Consider the following 19860-nt stretch of genomic DNA (forward strand, 5'->3'; position numbering starts at 1 on the left):
AGCATTTGTTTCAGTTCCTGTATTAGTTTGTCTTGTTCATTGCTGGATTTACTTTTGTTATCTTGTTTAAAGAAGCTTTAAACTGCACTTGGATCCAACACTGTGTTTCACTGAAACAGAACAACAGACACTCACAGATCCAGCAGTCACATTAATTCAGCTTCACCAAGAAACTCATTCACTCGAGGACCATCGAAGACTTGCTGGACGTTTCTGATCTAACTGACCTGCCTGACTTTGCTCTCATTGATTTCTTCTGTCATGGAAACAACAGCCGTTACAATCCACACTGATCTGTGATGATCCTCGAGGATCTCTGAGTGAGTTTCTACATTATTACACTCTTACGCTCTTTGTGTGACACTGATGTTAAAGAGGAAAGATGTGGAGAGGAGAGTGATGCTCTCTCTTTTGTCTGATTCACTACAGCTTTAATGTGATTCAACATCAGATCATCTCAAACAATCATCAGACGAACAGTGAACAAGTGATATTTGATGTTTTATATGTTATGATGAGAATTGCAGCAGCTTGTAGATTCATGTAATAGAGCGAGGGTAACTAAATTCATTAATTGTACATTTATAATGCATCTTTATTGTGTGTTGATTGATATTTTAGTTCATGGTTTGTAAGTGCATCATTGTATCTTGACTTTAAGGCGCTCATCATTATTAACTCATTAATAACTCAAACACTAATAGCAGCTCATGTCTTGTTAATGTGTTATTTTGTCATGACTTTACTTCAGGCATATTATCATTATTTCACTGTTAACTACTTACTAAATCCAGCTCATGATTTATTATAAACTTACTCTCAAATACACATGTATAGTCCAACAGAGAAAGAGAATAACACAAAACAGATTCTGATCGTTTGAGATCTGTCATTAGTGTATTTAGTATTTTCTACATTTGATACGGAGGATCAGTGAAAATAATGACAAACTAATCCTGTGTCGACCTAATGATGTTTTGTCTATCATTGATACAAAGTGTTGGCGTTTGTGTTTTTGCTCTCTTTCTCTCTACCGGTGTGTTTCTGCTTGATAGCTAACAATGATCAGATGATTGTCCTGATTGGTGCCTGTTTGCTGGCCTCCAGTATAAAATAGAGAGAGAGCATGGAGGAAGGGGAGAGACATCGCAGCGTTTGAGGTTGTCCCGCTTTCCAGACCCCTGAGCACTTATTGAGCTTGTGTTAGGGATTGTTACAATGTTTGAGTTGATGATTTGCTTAAGTGAGTTAGGCTCATGGGTAAGTTAGGGTGGAGGATACCCCTTTATGTTTTCTCCTGTTTAAAGTTTAGTTAGGGAGTGAGGGAAGTTATATGTATTTTGTTTATTTTCTTTAATGATTAGGTAATTTAGTATTTGCCCTTTTTAGTTAAATGTGTTTTTTTGTTTTTGTTAGGATTTTCTTTGTTTGGGCCGTGTTCCTGAGGTAATGTTTCTTTGTTAGTAATTACAGTTATTTGTGTATTAATGTTATCTTTTCTTTTGAACCCCCATTAATGAGTCAATTAAAAGGCCTCCAAGCCATTTTCAAACTTAATATCTGTGGTTGGTTGTGATTTATTGGGAAGTGCAGAGCTGGAAATCCTCAGTCTCTCCATTATTGTTCGTCGTTACCATTTACCCCTGGACTAAAGGGGAGGATGTAACCCAATATTAAATTGTTTAACTTTATTTATTCAAAATATTTCCCAATCCTTTTAGTGAACCCCTGGGTCGGTGCATTAACTATCAAACATGTACTAACATGTAGTTAAGACTGTGTTCTTCATGAAACCATATGATTTCAGTCATAGTTAAGATGCTCTTGATTGATTAATAATTTGCTCATGTCTGCATTAATCATGAGTTCATGTTGAAGTATTAATTCAAGTGTTAGTACATTATCATTCATGTATCTTTATTGTAGTGTTACCTAAGAGAGAGTTCAGAAGGACAGTGATATTCAACTCACCCTTCACAGAGAGATAAACAGAGCTTGATTGTGATAATTTTGGTCTCTGATCTCTCTGTCCTCTACACCAGTACTGACCCTGATCAGATGTAATTACTCCTCTGATAGTGAAAGTGTCTCTGTTTACAGTGTAACGATCAGACGTCTGTAACATTACACTGTCTGTGTCTTTATACCACTCATATCTCCAGTTACTGTAAGACTCAATCACACACTTCAGATTGACTGTCTCTCCAGTGAATACAGTTTTGTCTGGAGTCACAGTCAGTGTAGATCTGGGGAAATCTGTGAACAGAAGAAAAAGACTCTGAGCTGAAAATCTGAATTAATGTAGCTGATAGTGATGTCATTATAATTAAAAACAGATATGCTAAGATAAAAGTTAAAATGAATGTAAAATGTTTTATTCATTTATTATTGTGTCACTTTAATTTTGAAATGAGAAAGTTATTAAAGCCATATTGATCAGTTCCTGTTCTGGCCGGTAGATGAGACTGTTTTTAGTCAGAGGTTTCAATAAAGTATCTGTCGTATTGACCCGAATATAAGAAGACCCCCTTTTTCCAGATGTACCCTCTCTCTCTCTCTCTCTCTCTCTCTCTCTCTCTCTCTCTCCATAAAACATTTTTTCCCTAAATTATGTTCATATTGCATATATTTCCTATTTTAATTTATGTTTTGAAAGTATGGTAAATACTGCTAAAATGTACCAACAATAATCAAATTTAAAAATATACACTTTCTTGATTTACCATAAAAATAACAGGTAGCACATTTGAATTATATAACAGTCCATCCATCTCATAGTAGCCTACCAACAATTTATATTAACAGTCGAAGTTAAATCTTATTGTAGTCTTCAAATCTGAGTACTGTGTTATGTTTTAAAATCACTTACAGAGAAAGTTTGGTCCCATCATGCCACTGTAAGTATTTTCTTTTATTTTGTTTTCACTCACGATCTTTACAGCACAATACTATTATTAATTATTATTTCATGGCACACTCGTTTATGTGTTTTTGGCGCCACCTGTTGTCATGGATGTATTATTGACATGTCAAGGTCTAGACCTGAATATAAAGCCGAGACACACCAAGATGACCGCGTTTGTTCAGATGTATTTCCAACTGTAATGTGTTCATTTAGGTGTCAACTACAATGCACACATACATTTTTAAGTATATATTAAAATTTTGTAAATCATTTAGGTAAAAATGAGGCCCGTTTACCAATTTTTTATTTTTTTTTGGTTGATGTTAATAATGAGTTTTAATGTCAAATTGTTTCACCACCAACGCATATTTTCACCCCTATAGGTGTCTTTTTTATCCTCATATTTGAGCAAGGGGGGCACAATACAATCCTGCTTAGGGCACCCATTTGGCCAGCAGCGGCCCTGTACATAACAATGTATAATATACTTTATATACTTCATATATTTATATATTATGTTAGGTAAAGAAATGTTAGCCTGAATGCACTGTAAGTCGCTTTGGATAAAAGTGTCTGCTAAATGCATACATTTATTTAAATATATTTATTTATATACAGTATAGAGAGAGAGAGAGAGAGAGAGAGAGAGAGAGAGACGTTATTTCTACACAGCTGGTTTTCGTGTACTTCAGCAAGTCATTGACATATACCCCCCCCCCCAGTCTTTGAAGCATTTCCTACATTACTTCTTTTATTCATTTTTTTCCGTCATTTAATTTAAATGTGTATTTCTATTTTTTCTGACCTTTTTAATTATTTAATTTATATATTAATACAAAAATAAAGAAAACGAGTCATGAAGCTTACAATAAAGCACAATTCTATCCTTATATTATAATCACATTGCACTTGAATCAAGTTAAAGGTGTAATCTGCTGATTGTCCTGCAGGTGACTGCGTAAATCTGTCTTCTTACGATGATGCACTCAGGGCTTCACGATTACTCCAGAGCACTCGTAGATCTACGATGATTTTCAAGTGCTTCTTAAGTTACGATGCTTTTGGGAAACAGACCGTAATATTAAGATCAGTCGTACAATCGATTTTACGAACTTCTTAGGCTTACGAAGCTTTTGGGAAACTCAGCACTGGTTAGTTTAACAAGTCCAACTAGAAAACAAGAAGAAAGAAAATATCTATTTATCTTTTGATGTACATTTTATCTTTCATTCATGGAGATAACATAAGACAATAATTCTGTGTTGGTTTAGTGGAAGATTGCTGCCATTAAATAAATTAACATGAGATTTCAACTATAGCCACTAGATGACTGCAATGATCTCTTGATGACTCATTTAGCTTTATGTTGAGCCAGTATTAAAAATCAGTTTTATAATAAGAAAAACAAACTTTTTTATCCTACTATTTTATTTTATTTTATTTTTATTTTTAATCAGTGTTTTAGCAGCATGAGGAACTAACAGACAAATGATTCTGGGAGAAGGTGAATGACAGCAAAATATAGACATAAATCTTCAGCAAAGAGACAAATGTAGGATCCTCATATGATCCATGTAGACAAATAAAGTACTAGAACACAATTCACATTAGTTTAATAAATCAGATGTAGTCCAGTACAGCACAGTACCTTGAGTGAGTCCAGCGTGGATGAAGGACATCAGCACTAAAAACAGAAGAAACACAGATATGAAGCATTTCCCTTCATTCAACACAATACAGATCACTGAAACATGTCTAGAGTTTGAACTGAAAGTGTTTTTCTGTGTTTTGAAGCTCATCATTAGAACTGATGCTGGAGATTCTCCATCATTTAATAATTCATTACTTTTATATAGCGCTTTTCTAGGCACTCAAAGCGCTTTACATTTGTCAGGGGGTATCTCCTCATCCACCACCAGTGTGCAGCATCCACCTGGATGATGCCACGGCAGCCATATTGCGCCAGAACGCCCACCACACACAGCTTACTGGTGGAGAGGAGACAGAGTGATGAAGCCAATCAGCAGATATGGGGATTGTTAGGAGGCCATGATGGTCAGAGGCCAATGGGCGAATTTAGCCAGGATGCCGAGGTCACACCTCTACTCTTTTCGAAAGCCTTCCTGGGATTTTTAATGACCACAGAGAGTCAGGACCTCGGTTGAATGTCTCATCCGAAGGACGGTGCTTGTTGACAGTATAGTGTCCCCATCACTACACTGGGGCGCTAGGACCCACACAGACCACAGGGTGAGCACCCCCTGCTGGACTCACTAGCACTTCTTCCAGCAGCAACCTAGTTTTCTCAGGAGGTCTCCCATCCAGGTACTGACCAGACTCAGCCCTGCTTAGCTTCAGTGGGAAACCGGTCTTGGGCTCCAGGGTAATATGGCTGCCGGCAAATTTTAACATCAACACACACAATGACGTCACAGGACTCATGAACCGATACAAGAGTCGATTCACTGATGATTCACTGCTGCCCAAAGAAGCACTTTCAACCGCTGAGATTCACAACATACAACACATGAGCATATTCTCATCCACCAATGTGACGTCACACAGTCGAGCTCTGTCTCTTGAAGTGTTTCTGCTTGTTTTGAGTTTTCTTTATAAATGACACCCGAGCAATTTTCAATCTGGTGTCTGACGACATCACAGCTCAGAGACAGCGCTCATAAAGATAATCAATGATATTCAGTTAAATACTGATTCTGGTAAAATATCAGTGTTGGTAAACTCAATCTCAGTGATGTGTTAGAGCGATCCTAGACTTCTGGGGCCCGAGCTCCTCACTCATGCATGAATTTTGATAACCTCAGTCAGGATTTTTTTTCCTATGTGTTTTTATTGCTCTTAGGGCATGAAAACAAGAATTGCTTTTTATTTTATTTTTTTTACAAATTTTTCAAAGAGATCTTCAGATGTCCACTTGAGTGGACTGCATGCGGTTGGTTTAAACTGAAGATATACTGTATTAAATATAAGACAATAATCAAACAGATAAAGTATGTGAATTTAACAAACTAATCAATGCAATTATATCAAATAATGTGAAAACTAAAATATATGCAAAAAATATAAATGCAAAATATTGCAATGGCTTCATACAACTTCATACAAGTTGCACTTCGCGTATCTATGATATCAGAACATGAGGACGTGATTCCATCAGAATGTTCTACAGCCTGTCAAGGTACAACTGTGGAAACCACTCAGATGCTCCCTCCAGTGCACCAGAGTATGGAGATTTACCCTTATTAGTTGATAATTATGATTATGTTCAAGATGTACATGCACATTTCTTTCATAGCCCTCCTCTGAGAAAACCTAGCGATACGTTTTTTCAATCTCATCTGAAATGATCAGTGTTGGGGGTAACGCATTACAAGTAACATGCACAGATTACTTTTTTGATGTTACAAGTAAAGTAATGTGTTACAAGTAACATGCATTACCTAATCAGATTACTTTTTGATCTAACAAGTAATTAACTACAAGTAATGTCCATTACCTAATCAGATTACTTTTTATGTAACGAGTAAAGAAACGCATTACAAGTAACATGCATTACGTAATCAGATTACTTTTTGATGTTATGAGTAAAAAAACGCATTACAATAACACACATTACATAATCAGATTACTTTTTGATGTTGTGAATAAAGAAACGCATTAAAAGTAACATGCATTACGTAATCAGATTACTTTTTGATGTTATTAGTAAAAAAAAAGCATTACAATAACATGCATTATAAAATCAGATTACTTTTTGATCTAACTAGTAAAGTAATGCATTACAAGTGTCATACATTATGTAATCACATGACTTTTTTCGATGTCAATGAAAATTACATTCTAATAATACAAATACATTTATTTACTGTAGAAAAAGTCAATGCATATTAAGTTTTTAAGTTTTACATTTCAAAAACAATATTCTCATTATAATTATGAATTGTAGCTGAAATATAGCCATTGCATGCATGATGTCCATTACAGTGGACATGTGATTAATCAGAGTTTTCTCTCAATCTAAAATCAAAACTTGGAAAATTTTACTGTGATATGACTCATTAGATATTGGTTTATGCTGCAATATTTTTTTTTACCTACAAGAGTCTCCTAGGATAGAAGGAATGGGTGGATATTCTGGAGCAACTTGGCATGTCTGACTGACGCTTGGCCATCTTGGTTTGGAGGGGGAAAAATCTAAACACAAAGGCTTGCCACTTGGTTGCAATTTATAGGATGATGCACCAGGGTCCAATGAAGAGATTGATGTGCAACTTTGCCATAAAAACCCGTGCAAAGTCAAGAAAATGCTTTTTTTTAGGCAATTTATTGAAAACTGCATTTAAACTCAAACAGGCTGTTCATCAGCTGATCAAAAGTTTAAGACCACATAAAAAGGTCAAATCTGCACAAAAATATGGCTTTCATGTCATTGTTCTTCAAGCAGTCATACTGTCAAGATCTCGAGTGCGAAATGTGTAAAACTTGCAATACAGATCCCCTGGTCTTAAGATTTTGTTCAGGAGTATATAGAATGTATATAAACATATAAACATGTCAGTCTGTTCTCAATTGTATTTTGCTTTCTTCTCTGTGACCTAGTTTTGTCTCTGTTCTGATTAGTTAATTAATTCCTCCTGTTGTTTCAATTATCCTCATTTGTGTCTGTTACTTAAGGGGATCATCAGATGCCCATTTTCCACAAGTTGTTATAATTCTTCAGGCTCTTAATGAGAAGTCTATTACATTCCTTGGTTAAAATTTCTCAATGGTAGTGTAAAAAAACTTCCTTTTTACCCTGTCAAAATCAGCTGTTTTCAGCACTCTCTTCAAGTCCATGTTGCTTTAAATGCTAATGAGCTCTGCTGACCCCTCCCCTCTCTTCCGTGGGGTGATGAGCAGACTGTAAACTTGCTAACTAGCATATATTAGGAAAGGTGATTTGCAAAGATTAATTAGGAAACACTTGAAACACTTCAAGCAGTAATAATCTGTCTTTTGATTCAATTTACCATTATTTGTTTTATTTTTCAAGTAATATTTTTTCATTCAAAACATGATAAATATAAAGATTTTTCATGAAGAGCTCAACTAAGACATATTTGTTTTGATGAATGTAAAATATCAAGGTTAAGTTAATTTAAGTTTATCTCCTAAAACTTAATTCTACACTTCATATAATTGGCAAACCCAGCACTGGATTATGTGAAACACGTCAGGTAAAGGAGACAGTTGATCATGTGTTGTTTCTCTGTCCTAGGTGTGAACAGGAAAGGAATGAGCTAAATAGAGAATCACAGAACTTAGGATGCATATTAAACACAAAACAAGTCGGACACACTAACAAGGAGGCTAGATGACTGCAGCTCCTAGCGTCAGTCGTTAGTGCGTCTCTTGAGATCAGGGGAGAGATGTTTACCTGCACATCAACTACTCGCTGGCCTCCGTTACTAACAGAATATAGTTATCATTATATATACCTAGACTGAAAATCACTTCACAATTATCTCAAAGAAAAAAAAAGAAAGAAAAATATATATAAAATAAATAATAGTAATAATAATACCTCATTCAGAAACAGTATTATAGTTGCATATGTGCAAAACCACACATACATATACTATACATATTCATAATATACAGATATTACCTCAGGTAACAATGATTATCAAATACCAACAATGGTAGATGGAATAGCACAAGTTAAATACACATGGAAAATAACAACTAATCCAACACTCCACACATTAATACAATCAAACCTCATTATCATTGTAATGGGACCAGACCTTTTGTTTGTAAAGACGTTTGAAAAGGTGAATGCTTTGACATTGCTTTAATTCATCCATGTTGCTGGGGATCTTTTGCTCTTGTGGTAGTATTTTAAGGTTTATGAAACTAAAGATGCAGAATAAGAATAACTATCTTCCCCGCTCTGGTTAAAACTATAGAGCAGAAATAGAGCAGACGTCAAACCATAATCATCAGCTCAACCTTTATTAGGCCTCTTAACACTTCTGTCATTTTCTCTCTACACACAGTTTCTAAAATGAGCAAAGCACAAATAACAATGTGTCTTCAGCGATGAGCTGAAAGAAGCCAGAGCGGCATAGTGCTGTTTGTTAAGATTTTTTTACAGGAAAAAAATTTATTAATGTAACAGAAACTCTTACAAATGTCAAACATAACTGAACATTAAAAATGTATAGATGCTTCCCTTCACTCAAAAACATAACATAGCATTTAATTTCAAAATGTACTCTCCATATACAGTACAGCCGTATGCAAAGCATGCTGGGAACTAACAATCACCTCTAAAATAAAACTGCAAAATTGAGCTAATTCTCTTAAAATAAATAGGCAAAAATAAATTCACCAAAACTGCTTAAAAAATGAGGAAAACACATCTCTTGGTTTTATTAGTAAAAAGTCCTCAAATATTCTGTATACAACACTGAATCACAATTTCTTTAATGAAATCCACATATTATTTTTTTTAAATTTATGAAAATTACAAGACCCATGATTAATTTTTTACAGTGCACTTTTATGAAGCAAAATAATAATGTAATTAAATCTTTTTAAAAGAACATTTATGAATAAAATTGTGTATTTGTTAGCCAAGGTATTTATTTATGCATGCACACAGACACCAAAATAATCTAAGTGGTTAGACAGTATCTCAAGGATGCTTTTAATAAGGTACAAACTGTTTTGTACCTTTTTTTCTGAGAGTGTATGGGCGCTCTTTTCTGTTATTTACCTTTTGTCTCTCTTTCTTTTGCTTGAGAGACTGTTTGTGATTGGTGAAAATTGTTGTTTGTCTAAACGATGGGACATTTCTCATCTGTTAGCTAACTTAGCTAGTTTTCAAACCACACTTGAACCAGTGAGCTCTACTGACATTGCACAACACTGCTGTAAGCTGCTTGAAAGAGTGTGTGCTCTCTGGTGTTAACAAACACACATGAGAAGCACATGAGGAATACGTGAGGGACGAGATGAAAGCACATTCACTCTCTGACAGCAGATGGCGCTAAACTGCAGGAAAAATGCAAGCCCTTACCCTGGAAACCCCATAAATAAAGCAGCTGCTACTTTCTAAAACATATTTAAATCATTTTAAATAGCCATTCAGATTTGTGTATTCACTATGATGTTCATCACATAGCCAAATACTTAAATATTTAAACTTAATATGCTATTTATTTTCAAACTTTTTTTAATTTTTATTTTAATCTTGACTACAACATGGCCTAGATATTGTTTGAGAGTGTTTTGATTCTTTATTTTTCATTCACACTTTACATTAAGGCTTCATTAGTTAACATTAGTTAGTTCATTAGTTAACATAAACTGCAAATGAAAACTTCTTCTGAACATTCATTAATCTTAGGTATTCCAATATTTAATAACACATTGTTAAAATTGAAAGTTGCAACTGTGTTATTTAATGAACTAACCTTAACTAAGACTTGAATTTTTTTACAAAGATTAATAACTTTTATAGCAAATGTAGCTATTGCTGATTGTGAATAAAACATTAGACACTTTTAAATCTAGACTCAAAACTCATCTGTTTAGCTGTGCATTTATTGAATGAGCACTATGCGTTGTACAATATTACACTATTACAGATTATGTTATGTATTGCACTGTACTTTATGTAAAATAATTTTCTATTCTATTTTTTCTGTCTTAAATTATTTTTAAGTCAAATTTTAAATCATTTTTAAAGTTCTTAAATTGTTTGTTTTATTTTTGTGATTATTTTTCTTTATGATTTTTTTTTTTTTTACTTCCTTTTATGTAAAGCACATTGTGTATGAAATGTGCTATATAAATAAACTTGCCTTGCCTTGAATGTTAATGTATTAACTAAGGTTAACTAATGAGGTCTTATTGTAAAGTGATACCTATTTGTCTTTATAGTTCTTTTGCACTTTATTGTGTAATACTTTTATCTTTATATATCTTTATACATTTATTGTATTTAAATGTTAAGTTATTTTTGTTATAAGAAAAAAGTTATTTAACCTGTTATCCTGTATAATGACCACTTTTTTAAACTAAATTTCAATTCAGTGATAATACTGTATACCGTGATAAAAGCATTATCAATTAATCGCAGGGCAATGTGATACCGGCATATCCCTAATTCACACTAAAACTCAGATCAGCTGTCTGTCATGTGGGTTAACTGAGACCTGTTCTGAGGAGGATCACTTTACTGACTGGCACACTGCACAATTAAACATAAAACCTTAGTCAGATGCTCTTATGAAGACTGTAACTTTAATGTTTGCTCTTTACAGAAAGGTTATGTAATGATGTCATCATAAAGAGACTGAATCAGAGGCAGAGATCATTCATGTTAGGGGCATTCATTAATCCAAAAGACATCCTCCGTTCAAAGTTATTAAAAATGCATTCCCTGTAAGCCATCTTGTTTTGTCATTACACTTTATTGTGTTCAGTGCATTTTGTGTAGTTAAAGTATAAGCACTAGTTTTGCTCATACGTCATAAAGAAAACTGTTATAGAATATGCAAGTTATCACCATTGATGTGATAAAGTTACATTCTCAACATCACCTTGTGGTTCTGGGAGTTATTGCATTAAGGTGTTTAACTTGCTGGACAATTTAATGTGATTTCACCGAGGCCGGTTCAGTATTTGAACTCAGCATTATCTGACTGACTTGATAATGTCTTTATCGATCTGTTTCTTCCTCTGTTAGGATGAAGCTGACAAGACAGACTCCAGTAAGAGTCCTCAGCGTTGATCAAGTCCACAACTAAACTCATCTAGAGTGAAAATCATCGGAAGAAAACTTTGTAATGGATGAACTGACCGATATCAGGCCTTCGACGTCCATTGATTTCAGACTGATTTATGCCCTGCACCTGGACTAAGTGTTTAAAAAGCACTTCATATTTTATTCAGCAGGTAATGATCAGTACTGCCGATATTGTGAATTCAGAGAGGAATAAAACCAAATAGTTGCGATGCTGTTTGTTGTGATTCTGAGATAAACTTTCATTTGTTAAGCTAGGTTTTTCATGTTTAAGTTGAAATGTTTTCAGATGAAAAATTCATGTTTTGTTGTGTTTTTAAATAAAAATTCTTAATTGAATTAAAAGAAAAAAAAAAGAAAATTGCATGTGAGTGAATGTTCTTTCTATCTTTATTTATTTATTTTTTTGTTTAGGCCAAGTTATTTATTTTTCAAGTTATGAAATATAGATGTGAATGATTAACTTAGATTTCTTTAATTGGATGAATAAAAACATTTTTAAAGTGTGGAATATGTTCATATGTTAATGAACTGAACTACAGCTGTGGTTTTTCTGCTGACAATGTGAGAAATTACTTCACACATCCGCTAAAAATGACACCGAGACAAACTGGTAAAAAAGAAAAAAAAAGAAGTGTTAATTTCCGAGAAAAGCATGGACATTTTTTTTTTCTTGGCAGATGTCACTTGTTTGATATATTGTGTTTAATGCAATAAAATGCATTATTCAATTAAGGTGAACATTGTTGCACACTACTGATGCTTCACTGACTACAAACCACATCAGGTCAAAGTGTTTTAGAAACACACAGACTCACTTCCGGTCTACATTGCCATCAAACTTAACTGTGACATAGCAGCCAAAGAAATTTGAACACTTAGGTGTTTCCACATGAAGTATATGTTTCAGGGGGGGTGTGGTTTAACGAAGTCTGCAGCGGGAGAGAGAATCAGGAGACGAACGGTGAGTGAATGGTTTGGGTGGAAACGATAGAGAGAGAGAGACAGACTGCTGACGTGAACCGGAACCGGAAGGAGTTACCCGGAAGTGTTGTGCGATAGTGTGTATCGATGTCAGAGTAAAAGTCACCATTGGCGTTTATAAAGAGTATTTTGATTTAATAAACTCGTCAGCAGTCCAGCCGACCCCTTTGTCCTCTTCCTTTCCTCCCATGAACTTACTACACTGGGGCCGAAACCCGGGAAAGAAAGAAGGAGTGCCGCCGCCATGCAAAACCCGTCCTCCACGCCATTTGCGGACATCATTTCATCCCTCGCGGCCCTACATCAAGAGCAACATCAGGCCCTGCTGGACTTGACAACGGATCAGGAGCGGTTGTTCCACACCATCCTTCAAGCCCACCAGGAGGACCCCGAGAGGTTCCGGAGCTGGATCGACTTGGAGGTTCATGCCGAGGCCACGGGACCGTCCGCGGTACCCGCTCACTTGCCCCTCCACAAGATGGGACTGCAAGATGACCCTGAAGTATTCCTAGAACTGTTTGAAAAATCAGCTGAAGCATGCGGCTGGCCCCGTGACCAATGGCCTGTTTCGACTGATCCCCCTGCTCTCGAGCAAGTCCCAGGTGGCCGCACAACTGCTGCCGCAAGTGGCTACTGACCGAGGGAAGTGACGTGGAACACCTCATCGACCTCGTGGTGCTGGAACAATTCATCGCTTGGCTTCCGCAGAAAACAGCCAAGTGGGTCCAGTGCCACCGTCCCACGTCACTGGACTCTTCCATCCATCTCGCAGAGGACCACATGGTGGCATGCCCAGGGGTCGGCGAACCCCTACCATCAGTCTCTCTCTCTCCTTCTGTCCCCTCTCCTTCTCTCTCTTGACCTGTCCCTCTCCCTAGGTCCCGTCCATCCGGCCCTCCTCGTCTGACCAAGGGCACTACTTGAGTCCAAGAACCCCGCCCAGGATGTAACCAAACCTCAATTCATCAAAGCCTGATTCAACCGGGGGCATTGGATACAAGCCGTGTGGTTAAAGTGCGGTGCATACACGGGGATGTGGTGGAGTACCCGATGGTCCCGATCATTATTCAATTCCGGGGGCCAAAAGCATAGTGTGGAGGTAGCGGTTAGTCCCCACCTCGGCATCCGATAATTCTGGGAATGAATTGGACCGCGTTTACTGTTTTATAGGGGTCATTATGTGCGGATGCCTCTTGGGGAAATAAGGCACAGAAGGGGGCCGCACAGGTGCAGGTGGGAGAAACTGAGCCAGGACTGCTGGTTTCTGCTTCAGGGGAACCGAGCGAAATCGGGAGATGTATTCTCTCGGAGCATGATGACTTTCCTCTGGAGCAGTCTCAGGACGAGACATTAAAACATGCTTTTCAACAGGTCCGCTCCATCAATGGCCAGCCTCTCCATCCTGCCCACCTGCTCACCTATCTGTATTTTGCCATTTTAAGAGATCGGTTGAATCGAGTGACCCAAGACATTCGGACAAAAATAAATACAACCCAGTTGTTGATTCCGAAGAGCCGCAGGGAAATGCTTTTCAATGCGGCCTATTCTAATCCTATGGCGGGCCATTTGGGACAGGCAGCAACACTGAATCTCTTCTTGAACTGTTTCTTTTGGCCGGGCATTCACGACAACGTGCGCAGGTGGTGCGCGTCTTGTCCGGAATGTCAGTTGGTGAATTCACCGGCTGCCCCAAAAGCACCATTGCGCCCCTTCCCTTAATGCAGGTCCCCTTTAAGAGAATTGGTCTGGACCTCATCGGGCCATTAGAGCGTTCTGCACGGGGACATCGCTTTGCATTAGTCATAGTTGACTATGCAACACGATATCCTGAAGCAGGGCCCTGAAGATTGTTGCGGACGCCCTGTTTCGTCTAATCTCCTGGGTGGGGGTGCCCGAAAGAAATCCTCACTGATCAGGGTACGGCGTTTATGTCACGTACGCTACAAGAACTGTACGGATTATTGGACATTAAATCGATTCAAACTAGCGTCTATCACCCACAGACCGACGGCCTGGTCGAAAGATTTAATCGCACACTTATATCCATGATCCGTAAATTCGTCCAAGAAGATGCCATGAATTGGGATAAGTGGCTAGAGCCCTTGTTATTCGCTGTGCGAGAGGTCCCACAAAAGCTTCTATGGGGTTTTACCCCTTTGAGCTTCTCTACGGACGCCAGCCCCGAGGGGTACTGGATGTACTGAGAGAAACTTGGGAGGAGGGGCCATCTCAAGGCAAAAACGAAATTCAGTATGTTCTGGATTTGAGAACAAAACTCCACACTTTGGGGCGGCTATCAATGGAGAATTTGTTACAAGCCCAGGACCGCCAGAGCCAGCTGTATAACAGGGGAACTAGATTACGCAAATTTTCACCGGGAGAGAAGGTACTTGTATTACTCCCAACGTCGAGCTCTAAACTAATGGCTTAGTGGCAGGGGCATTTGAGGTCGCATGACAAGTCGGATATCTTGGTTATGAGGTAACACAGTCCGATAGGAACGGGGCACGTCAGATCTATCACCTCAACCGCCTAAAAAAATGGAATGAGGCGGAATCAGTGATGTTGGCAACAGTGATTAGCAGAGAGGATGATCTCGGACCAGAGGCAAATGTCAAACCACCATCCCGTGCCCTGGCCCCTGGGGGAGATCACCCCAACTCACTAACGAAATTACAGGCAGAATTTGCAGACGTGTTCTCGCCCCTACCAGGCTGTACTAACCTGATTCAGCACCATATCGAGTTGGAGCCGGGTGTGGTAGTTCGCAGCCGGCCGTATTGCTTACCTGAGCACAAGAAAAAGGTAGTTCAGGTGGAATTAGGTGCAATGCTTGAAATGGGAGTAATAGAAGAATCCAATAGTAACTGGGCAAGCCCGATAGTTTTAGTTCCGAAAACGGATGGCTCAGTCCGGTTCTGTGTGAATTATCGCAAGGTGAATGCTGTGTCGAAATTCGACGCGTATCCAATGCCGCAGGTTGACGAGTTGCTTGATCGGCTAGGCACGGCTCATTTCTATTCGACATTGGACTTAACGAAGGAATATTGCCAGATCCCCTTGTCTCCATTATCCAAAGAAAAGACAGCTTTCACAACGCCGTTTGGATTGCACCAGTTTGTTACCCTTCCATTTGGGTTGTTCGGGGCACCAGCTACCTTTCAGCGCCTCATGGATAAGATTCTGCGGCCCCATGCTGCATACGCAGCTGCCTACCTAGATGATATCATTATATTTAGTTTTTTTGAGATCGCTGAGGGGGGCTGGACTCATGGCCAACCCAAAGAAGTGTGTGATTGGGCGTGTATCTGGGCTTCCACTTGGGGCATGGACAGGTGCATCCCCAAATTGACAAGACAGTATCTGTTGCGACCTGTCCACATCCCAAGACCAAAAATGAAGTAAGGCAGTTCTTGGGGCTGGCGCGATATTATAGACAGTTTGTTTCTAATTATTTGGACCTCACCAGTCCCTTGATTGACCTTACTAAAAAGGAGGCGCAAGATATGGTCCAGTGGATGGAGCTGCGTCAGCAGGCCTTTACCCAGGTAAAGGCTGCCCTGTGTGGCGGGCCGTTATTACACTCTCCTGATTTTTCTCTCCCTTTTCTGTTGCAGATGGACTAGTCGGACAGGGGGCTGGGTGCAGTCCTGTCGCAGGAGATAGACGGGGAGGAACAGCCAGTGCTGTACATTAGCCGGAAGCTCTAGAAGAGAGAGGCTAAATACAGCAACATAGAGAAAGAATGCCATCAAATGGGCCGTCCTCACCCTCCGCTATTATCTCCTGGGAAGGGAATTCACCCTCTGTTCAGACCACGCTCCGCTGCAGTGGCTCCACCGCATGAAGGATACCAACGCGCGGATCACTCGTCGGTTTTCTGGCTCTACAGCCTTTTAAGTTCAAGGTGATCCACAGGCTGGGTGTTGAGATGGCTGTGGCCGACGTCCTCTCCAGAAATGGGGGGCGGGGGCTGCAGGCGTGATTGTTCCCCGGCCTGAGTCAGGCGGTGGGGGTATGTGGCAGGGGGGCGTGGTTAAGTGAAGTCTGCAGTGGGAGAGAGAATCAGGAGACGAACGGTGAGTGAGTGGTTTGGGTGGAAACGATCAGTTTCCACAGAGACAGGAGCAGTTGAGAGAGAGACAGACTGCTGACGTGAACCGGAACCGGAACAAGTTACCCGGAAGTGTTGTGCGATAGTGTGTATTGATGTCAGAGTAAAAGTCACCATTGGTGTTTATAAAGAGTATTTTGATTTAATAAACTCGTCAGCAGACCAGCCGACCCTTTTGTCATCTTCCTTTCCTCCCACGAACTAACTACAGTATATTTTAAATGAACCAAACCAGTTCAGTGAAAGTGAATCAGAAAGGGAACCAGGAATGAAGATGGAAAGTGGACTTAAATCAAACTGACATATATATAATGATGTGGTCTGAGTAAGTTTCATTTTTATGTTTAGCAGGTCAGAAATGTATAAGCACTGTTTTCACTCAAAAAATGTAAAATAAAAATAAAGTTCTGAAACAATAAATATGTTGTTCATAATGAATGCCAAGAGTGTCAAGCATTAGTTCAAGCTTGAAAGTTTTTCAATTAATAATTTGTCTTTTAATTATATTTACCATTATTTGTTTTATATTTCAATAAATGTTTTTTTTTTTTTTTGTTCAAAACATTAATATATATAAATATTTTTCAGGAAGAGCTCAAATAAGAAATATTTGTTTTGATGAAAGTAAAATATCTAGGTTAAGTTCAATTAACTCATATTATTAAGTTTATCTCCTAAAACACAGCAATGGATTAAGTGAAACACGTCAGGTAAAGGAGACAGTTGATCATGTGTTGTTTCTCTGTCCTAGGTGTGAACAGGAAAGGAATGAACTTAGAATCACAGAACTTAGGATGCAATAAATTTTCAATCTGAAATGCACTAAAAACACAAAACAAGTCGGACACACTAACAAGGAGGCTAAATGACTGCAGTCAATCATGGCTTTGACAGTCAAAAAAAAAAAAAAAAGAACATACACAAATATTTTTTTCTTCTTTTTTGGCAGCTGTCACTTGTTTGATATATTGTGTTTAATGCTATTAAATTAAATAATTTTTGGACCGCTATAGGGATAATTCATTTTCAATAAGAGGGACAGAAAATAATGAAAAGTGATAGAGAAACTTGTGTCTTTCACCGCTCTTCTCAAACTCTCTGAATCTCTAACAGAGAAACTATTTAAAGATACAATACCATACAACACCAAACTCACATTAACACAAACACATCTGATTGAACTGAACTGCTGAAAATAAGAAGAAAGAGTATCACATCATAAACAGCAAGAGCACATGTCCACAGAGCCTCCATCTTTCACAAGCAGCTCAGATAAATACATGTTCTCTAAAACTCTGTGTCTGATCCACATGCAACACATCATCACATTAATCTAAACAATAAATAACTCATAGATCCTCCTACAAACAATCTTTTATTTATCTTCAGCTGAACACTGTTAATAACAGAAAAACTGAAGATAGAGTAAAATATAGTGAAATACTCACAGATCATGAGAGGCAGTGCACTGGAGCCCATACTGACACATTAACAGACTGTTTTAACAGAGATGCGTCTCTAAATCAGACACTTCCTGCATTTCACAGTTCAAGAAGAGATGAGGGAGGAGACACAACTCTACACAGAGACACAAAACAGGAAGAAAAAGAAATCCATTCTAAGATATTTAGCTGCTCTTTTTAGTGCAAGCAAGTTGTTAAAGCTGTTTTTGTACTTGAAAAGACTGTTTCACAGAGAATGTCTCCAGTAATTGTTCTCACGCTGACCATGAGGTGAATAATGTAGGTCTGTTCATGTAAGTCCTGCTCTTATTTGAGTTATCCTCACGTCAACAATAGCAGTGGCCCGGTTGACAACTAATCCTGACGGTTTTATGTTCCACAATCCAAACAGCATAACTGTACCATGCAGATACAGTTAAAAAGTAATTCACATCATGATTATCTCAGGTAATGTGCTTATTTAACTATCAATATAGAGAACAGGAACTAGCAGAAGCCTCTCACTAAATAAAAAGCCTCTCACTGTAAATGAAAATGACATGCATGTTGCTGTGACTCTTTTGCTCTTGTGATAGTATTTTGAGGTTTATGAAACTAACGATGCAGAATAAGAATAACTATCTTCCCCGCTCTGCTTAAAAATACAGACCAGTAATAGAGCAGACGTCAAACCACAACCAATTCTTTAGGCCTCTTAACACTTCTGTCATTTTCTTAAAAAAAATAAAAATAAAAAATGCTTCTAAAGTGAGCAATGCACAAATGTGTCCTCAGTGATGAGCTAAAGAAAACAGTGCAAAAATGTGAGACGTATTTCTGTTTTTTTTCTACCCATGGCGTGAGAAAAATTAGGTCCACTATACAAAAACAACCCACAAAGCGCTGTGGCTTCCACTACATCTTATGTCTACAAACCAATCCGCTGACAGAAACATCTGCAGAACTCACTTTAACTGTGATCACTAGGGAATCCCCAAAATCACTATTAATCACAGGATTGGGACAGGAAAATTGTCAGCGGGAGAGGGTGGGACTGGGAATCATAATAACACTTTGATCACCAAATCTATATACAAATATAGCTTACCTTTTAAATAAATAAACTGTAGGCTTATATTTTAATTATGAACTCAATTCCACTTGCCCTGTCTCTTTATGCTCTCCTCCTGTTAGCTTTGGTGTGGCTGGTTAAGTGGATGGATTTCTCATCTGGGGCCTGTCCACCCTTGCCACATAGGCACGTTTCTTCCTACACTGGCTAGGTTCACATTGACTATACTTGATTAGAAAGAATCTTATTAAGAAATAAGCGATGCTCTTAACATCTTCAAAGTAGTCCATGTGACATCATAGGGTCAGTTAGAATTTTTTGAAGAAACATCAAAAATACATTTTGGTGCAAAAATAACAAAAATTACTTTATTTTGTTGTGAGCACGTTCACAAAACTGCAGTTTAGTGATGTCTGGTTCGCGAATGAATCATTCGATTTAACCGGTTCTTCTTGAACCAGTTCACCAAATCGAACTGAATCGTTTGAAATGGTTCATGTCTTCAATAAGCATTAATCCACAAATGACTTA

At 38.0% G+C, this 19860-nt stretch overlaps 1 protein-coding gene across 1 annotated transcript in view; it reads right to left on the bottom strand.

Moving 5' to 3' along the window:
- The window catches only part of LOC132128343 (neural cell adhesion molecule 1-B-like), a 30286-nt gene extending 11867 nt beyond the window's left edge, over positions 1–18419 (bottom strand). The window contains exons 1-2 of the mRNA XM_059540171.1: positions 18264–18419; positions 4554–4589 (exon numbers count right to left, since the gene is read on the bottom strand). Coding sequence (XP_059396154.1) covers positions 4554–4589; positions 18264–18294 — 67 coding nt within the window. The 5' untranslated portion in view covers positions 18295–18419. The remainder of the gene's footprint in view (positions 1–4553; positions 4590–18263) is intronic.
- Positions 18420–19860: the final 1441 nt, after the last annotated feature.

The sequence above is a fragment of the Carassius carassius genome, chromosome 3 (genome assembly GCF_963082965.1).
Source record: "Carassius carassius chromosome 3, fCarCar2.1, whole genome shotgun sequence".
In the NCBI taxonomy this organism is placed as follows: Eukaryota; Metazoa; Chordata; class Actinopteri; order Cypriniformes; family Cyprinidae; genus Carassius; species Carassius carassius.